Below are 10,337 nucleotides of genomic sequence, written 5' to 3'. Positions count from 1 at the left end.
AAAAAAAAAAAAAAAAAAAAAAAAAAAAAAGAATCTGATAAATTTAACAACTTGGATGAACCTAAGAAACATGTCAAGCACAAGAAGATAGGCAAAAAGAAGAATATGCTACAATATTCTTTTTCTCTAGGTTCAAAAGAGAAAGAAAAGCTGTATGGATAAATAGCCAATCATGGATCCTGAAGGTGGGCTCAGGGAAGGCAACTGCTCAGGAACTGAAAAGAGCAGCTGGAGGTGTTCTGTGTCTGGATTGTGGTGTTTGTTACTTCAACTTGTACATCTGTCAAAACTTACCTTGTTATACACACCAAATGGGTGCTTTTCATTACATGCAAATTAAGCTGCAATAAAGTTGATTTTAAGAGTCATTTAGGAAACCAAAATGCTGTGCTTTTTGGTCTCTGCTTCTCATTAAGTATGAAAAACTTTAGAACATAACATTATTCTTTATCTGAAATATGTACTAAATTTTGATCAAAGAACAGTGAAAAAGTTCTATAAAAGAAAAAGACAAGTTATGTCTTCATTTGAACCAAATTTCTACTCACTAAAGTTTCCAACTGTGGTCTGCATCTCAAAGTAGTGGATTTTGTGTTCCAAGTCCACAGTGACCTATTACTTTTGTGCAAATTCCCAATAACAGAAATTAAGAAAGTAATAGACTTTTTAAAATATTAGCTATTAATAATGATGACCATAAGAGAGGACTCAGTGGGTCTCCCAGAGCTGAAGTTACTTCCTTTAAAGAAAAGTATGATGTGAGTCAACTTTTATCCTACCCCCCTGTGTTTTCAAGAAACATTTTTCAAGACATTTCAAATACTCAGGCAGGCTGGGGATTTAGCTCAGTGATTCTGCCGCCTCCTTGCAAGCTCAGGTCCTGAGTTCAATCTCCAATACCAAAAAAAAAAAAAAAAAAAAAAATAAAAAAAAAAAAAAAAAAAAAAAAAAAAAAAAGTACTCAGGCATTCAGCCTCAGCCTTTAAGGTGTGGTGAGGAAGAGTGCGGGTTCTTCCTTGTGGTGCATCTGACTTTTATTAGTTCAGGCCACAACTTGTCTTTCCTGTCCTGTCTCAGGGTAAAATTTTAATAACCTAGGACCAAATATTGCTTTCTTCCTTGTCCTTGTGTTTTCGGGCACAAGGTCCTTTTCTGGGCAAAGGTAGTGGTGAGGAAATTGAATCACTGAATATGAAATTGGAAGGGTGGGGTCCTTAATCCAGTTTCCCCATTTCACAGAGAAGGAAATGGGCCCACAGCGGCGGGACTTTCCTAGTGCCTCAGACCTGTTAGGTGCAAATACAGCCCCTAACTGTCTGGGATTGGCAGCCAGCTTTTGTCTGTGGCGTCGGCTCTTCTGCAACACAAGAGAGCAAGAGACATTATTCACCTGTTTTCAAGGACATTGCTAAGGAGCGGGGATGAAAGTATTTTGCAGTGCACATTGCGAGATATTGATACTTGAAAGTGATCTTAAGTCACCACCTGCATAAATTACTTTCCTAACCCTTTGGGATGAAAATTCCTGTGGCTTCCATATTTTAGAAGAGTTTGAGGTTTTCCTTCTTCCTTTGGCTTTGTTTTTGTGAAGCTATGAACTTGTTTTGGAGGAGAGACTTTTAACTTTAGCCTTGCTGCAGGGGTTTACAATAATTTTTAGAAACTATGTTAACGGGAAATCTGTCATAAATTTGATCTGTTTCCCCAGTACTGGCTAGGAAGAGTCCACCTCTGAAGTTGTGGAAAAGAAGAGACCTGGCTTCTTTTCCTCCTCTGTGGATTCATTGCCAGTTACTGTACTGTTATTAAAACAAAGGACTGGTCTATAAATGCCCCACAATGACAGGGCTGTACCCAATCAGGACTGTAATCAGACCACCCGGTATGCCATGGACTTAGTGTCTCAGTGATCCTTCAGCCTGCCAGGGAGGGCAGAATTTCTGCTTTGCCTGCTAATTAACCTTTAGGAAACTCTTCTTTGTTTCTGGGCCAATCACTCCCACAATCTGATTGGCCAGAGTTGGTGCTATTTGCAGTGGGCAATTTTATATTTATGTTCTAAAAAGTGAGCAACAGTTCTGAAGAATAAATATTTATTTGAAAGAGCAAAAGTAGCTGTTAAATGAGCAGATTGCCTGAAAATAGCTTTATCTGAAAAACCTTCTGAGAGTAGGAAAAAACTTAGTGTGGCTGCCAGATACAATGTTATTCACATTTCAAAGGAGAAAATGACAGTATTAATACCTTCCCTTAGGTAGCTGCTTTTAGCCTTTGTACCATTCCTTAGCATCTGTGATTTGTATCATTCCCCACGTATCTCTGAGGGTGCGGGTGTATGTGGGTGTGTGCGTGCATTCGAGTGAGTGAACTAGATAGAGTACAGCACATTAAGTTGGGGCTGTTGAGGTCGTTCACTGCTTTCTTCATCAGCTGTCTGTGATCAGTCCGTATGTGTCAGGAACTGTTGTAGGCACTAAGCTGGACAAAGCAGACAAAACAAATGAAACTCCCTGCCCTTAGAAAAGTACATTCTCATGGGGCCAGAGCACCTGGGCTCGAGTGTTAGTTCTGCCCCCCCGTTGTGTGACCTTGAGCAGAGAGCTTGTTCCCATCGAGCCTGTCTCCATGGGTGTAGAGTACTGTCAGCAATTCCCGGTGCAAAACACCGTCAAGAGGCTTAGCACGGTGACACACGTGAAGTGCAGCTACATGGGGGCTGCTCAGAAATGGTAACCACTGAGGGCATCATTCTTTCAGGTGGGGGTGGGCGGCTCCGCTGACCATCACTTTGCCCGGGGGGTTCCTGCCGGGGCCGGGGCCGGGGCCCCACTCCTGGCTGCTTCATTGGCAGGAAAATAGATGAGGTTATTCTGGGTGTACATCTCACATCGCCGTAGACCAAGGTTCAGGCTCAGATCCATAGTGGGCCCTCGTCTTTGCTTCGCCTCCTCTCTATTTGGGCAGCAGCCTTACAGAATTAGCCCTCGTTCGAAAATAACTGCTCTTGTCATCCTGTTTTGCTTCCCTGGGACGCAGACTCTAATACTTGTTTCTCTCTTTTTCTTTCAGATTGTTTAGTGTAATTTTGGAACAATTAACCAAAGAAACAGAAGGCGGGAACCACTCTAGTGGCAAATCAGGAGGCTTTGATGTCAAAGCCCTCCGTGCCTTTCGAGTGTTACGACCACTTCGACTAGTATCAGGAGTGCCCAGTAAGCACTTTTTGTTTCCTAGAGCCAGGAGTGCGCTGATCTTTTTCTTCTGGGTGGGTCTCAGGATTATGAAACAGAGTTCTGTGAGGTGAGTTGCTGCGCATCTGTCAGTGTCCCAGCAGCCGACCGTGCAGGCCTTCACAGTGGGCAGGATGCTTTGGCTTACACTGTCACTTTGGATCTCCAGGATAGCACCAGAAAGGGGACAGGTGGTGGTCACTGTCACTCTGAGATGGTAGAGGAACCTCTTGCAGAGAAGCTGGGTGGTGATGGCAGCAGACCTTGGGGTCGGCTTCCTGATTCCAGTCTAGTTTTCTTCTCTGACAGTAGCCTGCTGTGGTTTTCCTGCTTCCAGGCCTGCCACTATGAAAGTGGTGGATGACGCAGAGGAGGGTGTTGGAGGGTTCAGTTCATGGCCTGTTTTCAGAGTAGGAGTGACAGGTGCCTAGACTTAGGAGTATGTTGAGAATTCCTCTACTATTAGGAATTGTTCCTGTCCAGCCCTAAGGGAAGGGACAAATGCTTCAACTTCCTCACTGTGTATACATGGCACAGAAGTACCTACCTGTAGGTAGGTGGTTATGAGAATCTAATGCAACATAGCACAGTGAGTGGAACACAGAGGAATCTCTCAGTTGTTTTGCATTAGGCCTGTGGTTCCAGTCAGTGCCAGCCCTACTTTGTTTCTGTCTCAGATCTCTAGCCAGGTTGAGTGACACCTGAGTTGGAACAGATGCCCTGTCTGTCTCCCCCTGGGAGCTATAGGGTTCCTACACTTACATAAGAAGACTCTGTTCCCATGTAGGATGCCCTGTGTTGGAGACTTTAGAGGGCAGAAGTCCTAAAACCTTTCCTAGGTGGTTGCCTACTCAGAGCTGAAACAGGGATCTAGGACTGATGCAGGGTGTGCCTGTTTTCTACAAGTCATAAAGCCGTCAGAAGATCACAGTTGTTTTTTTGGCCTTTCCAGAAGTTCGTGAAATTTTATTAAACCTGTTGGCACTCCAAATACACCACAATCCTCCTGGAAAACACACACACACACACACACACACACACACACCCTATTTCCAAATTTAACACTTTAAAATGTAGGAAGTGGTGTTTTATGTGTACTTGTTTTTCCAGATGGTTCATTTATTTTCATTGAAAAAGATCAGTAGAAGTCAAAACCACAGAACTGTCTGGAAGCAATTGAGGAAAATAGAATACCTTGGGAATGACTGACTTTGTTAAGTGAAAGGTGATTAAATGGGAAGTTCAGTGAGCAAAGATCGTCTTTCAGATTTAGTTGTTAGAGCTTAATCTAATTTCAAAGTAGTACAACAGCCCTTTCCCCCAAAGAGCAGATGATTGGACTGCCTGCTCATGAAGTGCTGTGTGCAGACTCCTAGGGCTGTAGCCCGTGCATGCATGAGAGGCTCCTACCAGTGAAACCTTCAGAACTGGTGTAGCGTTATGTCGGTTGTGTGGGTGATGACTAGAGCAGTGCTCCCTGATTCTCTGGAGAATCCATTTGAACTGTGTTTCTTCCTTTCTCTAAGAAGTTGGTAGAAATCCACATCTCATTCTCCCACAGGTCATCAGGGAGCAATGGGGGTCTCAGTCTTGTATGAAGACTTTTAAACCCAGATTTTAACTGCTTGGGTGGGAAACTCAATCCTTTCATCAAACTCAGATGCATTTTGGGAGAAGTAATCCGGGCTTTGGGCCATGCTCTTTCTAGTGCTGGTTGGCAGTTGTGGCCAGGTGGTTTCTTCTGCATTACACGAAATCATTGCAATGATTCCCAGGACTACGTAACTATTTATACTTCTCTAAGAATTGTCTACTCCCTTCTAAAGATATTTCTGACTGTTTTGTAAGACATAATATGTGGGGGGCTGTAGGGGGGAGTGACCAATCATTCAGTGAAAGGCAACTGTAGAAATTCAGACCTTTATGAGTTCTTGAACACCCATATTCAGCTAGCTGGTAAATGTTTATCAGACTCCAAGAATCCTAAAGATCCTCTGGTCTCTCTGCACCTTCTTTGAGATGAGCAAACTGAAGCCTGTTAAAAGGCAGTGACTTTGCAAGTTCTGGTGGGCAGCTAGCTGTGCAGCACCAGCCCCAAGTCCCCGATTCCCAGCCTGATGTGCTTCCCATTCCTTTCCTTCCCCCTCGATGTGAGTTCTCTGATATCTGCTGTACACACTGGTCATGTCCAAAGGAGCCCACTGCACTGGAAGTGTACATGTTCATATCGCAGTACAGCTTTATTGTCTCATCAGTTTGACCAGTCTGAAATACAACAGTTACGCTAAACATAAGAATGTCCATAAGGCATATGGGTCACTGCCCTAGAATTGAAGAGCTCATTGCTGAATAATTTTGGATAGTCTATCTTTGTCTCAAACATAAGCAAACCTGTCCAAATAGATAAGAGTCACCACTCTTTTCCTCTCCATTCCTTTTAGGAAGCAAAATATCAAAATTTATCCTATTGGTACATTTTTCACCCCCAAAAGAAACCATTTAAACAGTTAAAGGCAGCACAGCCAGCATTTTCGTTGAAGCATAGAAAGACAGAGTCTTGCTGAGTCTGAAGTCATCCTAACCCTCCCTGACCTGTGCCCTGCCTGTCCCATGCTAAGCAGCATAGGGCTAGGGTTAGGGATAGGGTTTCTCTTCCTTGGCAGCCGTACCTGCACCCTGGCTTTGAATAGTTAGTTCTCTCGCCTCCCTAGCCCACATTGTAGTTGCGGGACAGTTACTCTTTAACATTCCGTCTGACATTCAGAGTCCACAGCTTTGAAGTTGCTCTTACCTCTCTCTGTTCTCCTGTCCGCCTCCCTCATTGTGCACCAACCTCCGTTTGAAACACTCATTTTTGTTCAGTGCAGTGGGATTTGGTCCCGTAACCCTGGCTCAGATACTTTGAGTGTTCATCTTAACAACCCTATCAGTTGTTGAGTTCTAGCTTCATCCTGATCTTCAGTCCTCATTCTCACCAACCTGGGCAGCCCCAGCACTCTTTTACGCTGCTTTGCTTGTCTTGCCTGTGTCCATCCTGTTTGTTTTCCTATAATAACTGCCTTTGCTGATAGTCTATAAAGTCCGGTTCTGTAATCCACAATGATGTGACCACAATCTGCTTCCTTTTCCTGATATTTTCTCACGGTGTGACCACTAATCAGGGGTCACCCCACACTCACATTCAGCCCTTTTGCTCCTGGGCCCTTGGTGCTGTACTCTTTCTGTCCCTGCCTGTGGAAGCCCATCTCCTCAGCCCTTTGGCCCTGCCTGCCAGGAGGGAAACTGCTTTAGGGTCATCTTTCCTTGCCCAGCTCTCATCCCTCTGTAGTGTAACCAGTTTTACTTATATATCATCTGTGTGCTACCTGAAGGTAGAGATATCTGTGTTAGATTCTTGGTGTCCTTCTAGAATGTAACTTCTTTGAGAGAGGTACTTTATGTGATACATCTTCATATTGCCCAAAGCACTAACCCTAATACTTTGCAGTTGTAGAGGGTCAAGTGGTTTGGTTGAATGATAAAAAAATACTTAAATGAGTGACTGGATGACTTTGGCCTCTCCCTGGGTTTAGTTTCTCTGTTTAGTAAGCCAGTTTGATTAGATGATATTTGAGGCTTCTTTTTAGCTTGTCTCGTGTCAGGTTTAACATTATTAACTCCTTTGAAGTTTCTCTTTGAGTCTTAGTGCTATATGTCATAAATAGAGGTAGCACATTAGGAGTCATACATTTCTCATTTGAAGTGTCTTCCTGACTCATGGCCTTATTTTTCTCTTTCCTAGGTTTACAAGTTGTCCTGAACTCCATTATAAAAGCCATGGTTCCCCTCCTTCACATAGCCCTTTTGGTATTATTTGTAATCATAATCTATGCTATTATAGGATTGGAACTTTTTATTGGAAAAATGCACAAAACATGTTTTTTTGCTGACTCAGGTGAGTAATGAAAATGGTTGACTAACTTAACTTTAACTTTTTGCTTTTCCAAAACCTTTTCTAGAATGTTTTGGAAAAATTAAAAAAAAAAAAAAAAAACTAGGAGGGAAAAATGCCAAATACCTGTAGACCAGCAAGTTTACCAAACCAATTCTTAGTGTGAGTGATTTCCAGAACAAATTAGAATGTAATCTCTCCTTTCCCACCCTGACTTCCTGTGTAACATGTCCTCGTGAACAAGATGAGGGCCCTTCATGAGGCAAACCAGTGACACCGTGTTGTATTAGCTTGGGGAAGGCGCTGTAAGAATGAGTGGAGAACAAAGAGCGGTGGGTTGTGACTGGGGAGATGGCAGATTCAACTAAGGAGGAAGTATATGAGGGGGGCCTTGCATGGCAGCTAGGATTCTGAGGTGGTGTAGGTGAGAGGTGAGGAGTCTCTCCTTCGACAAAGGCTGTGGGCTTCAGCTAGCTTGGGTGACCTGTTCCTTTCCTGTGTGGCACAGCCTGCTTCCTCTGTTCACAGATATCGTAGCTGAAGAGGACCCAGCTCCGTGTGCGTTCTCAGGGAATGGACGCCAGTGTACTGCCAATGGCACCGAATGTAGGAGTGGCTGGGTTGGCCCAAATGGAGGCATTACCAACTTTGATAACTTTGCCTTTGCCATGCTTACTGTGTTTCAGTGTATCACCATGGAGGGCTGGACAGATGTGCTCTACTGGGTAAGCAGCTTGAGAAAAGAGTTTTTGGCATGTTCTTCCCTTAGATAAAGATTATTCTGTACTGAAAGCCACTGGAGAGTTGCCCGAAAAGAAATCCTGACAGCTAGTTCTTTGGGAAAGGAAGTGGGCTCTGTCTTTACTTGATGCTCCCCCTCCTCCATCAGAGTGTGTGTTTCAGGTTTAGAAGGCTGCTGCATATTGTTGGCTCCTGGTCTTTTAGCCCTCCCTTCCCCAGTGCTGCCTGGGAAATTGGTGCTGGCTGTGCCATGTAGTCCTCTTTGGAGGAACTCCAGGAAGACCAGGGCTGTCCTGATTACACTCTGAGAGCCAAAGAGTCATTTCCAAGGTGAGGAAGCCCCTGGACCTCCACAGGCTGAAACTGTCCTTTTATATACAAAGACAAGTTATTCAACTAGGTCCCCAAAGGGAGGTAGGGGACATAATTTGGATCCCTTTCGTGCTTTCTATAGCTCAATACAACCTTAGCCAACAGGAGTTTTTCCACTATTATAACATTTTCCTTCTATATCGTCAGCATTACTATACATCAACCTGGCACAAGCCCTTAGCTTTCTTCCTTTCTCCTTGGAGCTCCAGAGCTCTGGCAGAGAAGGCGGAAAAGGCATGTCAAACTGCCACAGCTATTAAACCAATCCAACAATTGGACACCATTTTGATTACTAAGGTCTGATTCCTTTTGTTCCTGTTGGGGCCAGAAGAGTTGCTATGAGTAATGTACAGTAGTATTATAGCAGCCATTTCCCCGGGTAAAATTTTGAAAGCTCACAGAAGTGTAGGGATTATTTTCCATGGTACAAGACTTGATGGAAAAAAAATAGCTAATAGATAGGTTTTGAACCTAAAGTGAAGTCCAAATGTGGTTAACTGGGATTCCAATAATGAGTTGTTAAAAAGAAATCCGTAGTGAAGTGCTTCTTGAATTTACAGGTTCTAGTTGAAGGCCCATACATTGAGAAGTTTCTGATAGTTTCTAAATTCTCAATTTCACAGGACTGTATGAATGTTAACTTCGGCTAATATAATGATTAAACATAGACTTTACTTCCCTTCTCTGGTGAGCGCTGTGCTCGTAAGACTAGAAGTTGCCATGCAATTGGTCCTCCATGTCAAAGCGTTCCTCATCCATGAGTTCCACGTATCTTTACGTAACCTACTGCATTCAGAGAAGAGTTGCATCTGTACTAAACATGTACAGACTTACTTTTTATTGTTCCCTAAACAATACAGTATACTATTTATTTAGCATTCACATTGTATTAGTAATTAAAAGAATAAGAGATGACTTAAAGTATACAAGAGGATTGCGGAGCTCATACACAGATACTCTATCATTTGTATAGGGAACTCGAGCATCTGTGGATTTGGGTGTTCAAGGAGAGGGGTTCCAGGGACCAACTCCCTGCAGATACTAGGGGATGGCTGCATGTTCAGTGTCAGGCAAAAAAGATACGTTTTTATCTGTAGTGCCCAAAGTGTTAGCCTAGATTGATAAGATTGAAGCATTACCATTATGTTATATCTTGTTTCTCTTTCTTCCCTTGCTTTTTATGAGTGTTGCAGGAGTGTTTGCATGTATGTGTCTGTTTGAGTATGCATATTAGTTAATTATATTCAGAAGACAATGCCTTTTCATGGAAAGGAGGGATATTATATTGCATGGGCTGAGACAGTAGCCAGTGACAGGGCCCTCAGATTAGGCGAATTTTTACATAGGATTCATTTTTACTCTTACCTCCCATATCACAACTCCTGTCAGAGTGAGGCCTCAACCCTAGGCTTCCCTTGAAGTTCCTGATAAATAGAAAGAAACAACAACAACAACAAAAATCTCAGATAGCCCAGACCAGTCCTTCTTCCAAAATAATACAGAAAATAATAGTTTGATTTTTTTTTTTAAGGTAAAACTTGTGACTTTTCTGGGCTTTATTTTCTCTCTGTTGTCATGGTGAATTGTCAACTGCTGATCCAACATGCCTTGACTAATAGGCAATTTTATACTTTATGTTATATTTCTGCGCATTGATTCTCTCACAACAGTTGTCCTGTTGTCAAGCAGTGGAAACTCTGGGAGTGTGTGATTAAAAGAGAGAGAAAACTCCAGGCACTCAAAACCAAAGTTTCTTCCGGCTTTCTTGGAAACTTTAAGTATCACCTAGGATGATATAATTATAATCTTTATTGTTAGTACGACAGTCACCTAGTTAATAATTTGACAATATAATTACATTCTCTATGAATTACATAGCATCTTTATTCTAATAAAGCAGCTCAAATAATTCATAAACATTACTCCAGTCTATAACTCTTTATAGAGGAGCTGGGGTCTGAAAGATGCAAACAGTGGGACATAGAGAGACCACTGAATATCTCCAGAGTCCTCCATCAGGCAGTGTGATCCTCAATCTGCGCAGGGATCTGCGAACTTTTTAC

The 10,337-nt window shown here is 42.8% G+C and overlaps 1 protein-coding gene across 6 annotated transcripts in view; it reads left to right on the top strand.

Moving 5' to 3' along the window:
• The window catches only part of Cacna1d (calcium voltage-gated channel subunit alpha1 D), a 325,064-nt gene that overhangs the window by 181,456 nt on the left and 133,271 nt on the right, over positions 1–10,337 (top strand). For all 6 annotated transcript variants that reach the window (XM_010643039.2, XM_010643036.3, XM_033757092.1 and 3 more), the window contains exons 5-7: positions 3,070–3,212; positions 7,012–7,164; positions 7,690–7,886. In XM_010643039.2, coding sequence (XP_010641341.1) covers positions 3,070–3,212; positions 7,012–7,164; positions 7,690–7,886 — 493 coding nt within the window. The remainder of the gene's footprint in view (positions 1–3,069; positions 3,213–7,011; positions 7,165–7,689; positions 7,887–10,337) is intronic.

The sequence above is a fragment of the Fukomys damarensis genome, unplaced genomic scaffold, assembly GCF_012274545.1.
Source record: "Fukomys damarensis isolate Sample0158 unplaced genomic scaffold, DMR_v1.0_HiC HiC_scaffold_28, whole genome shotgun sequence".
NCBI lineage: Eukaryota > Metazoa > Chordata > Mammalia > Rodentia > Bathyergidae > Fukomys > Fukomys damarensis.
Note: the sequence above shows the minus strand (reverse complement) of the source record. Positions and strands in the feature narration are given on the sequence as shown.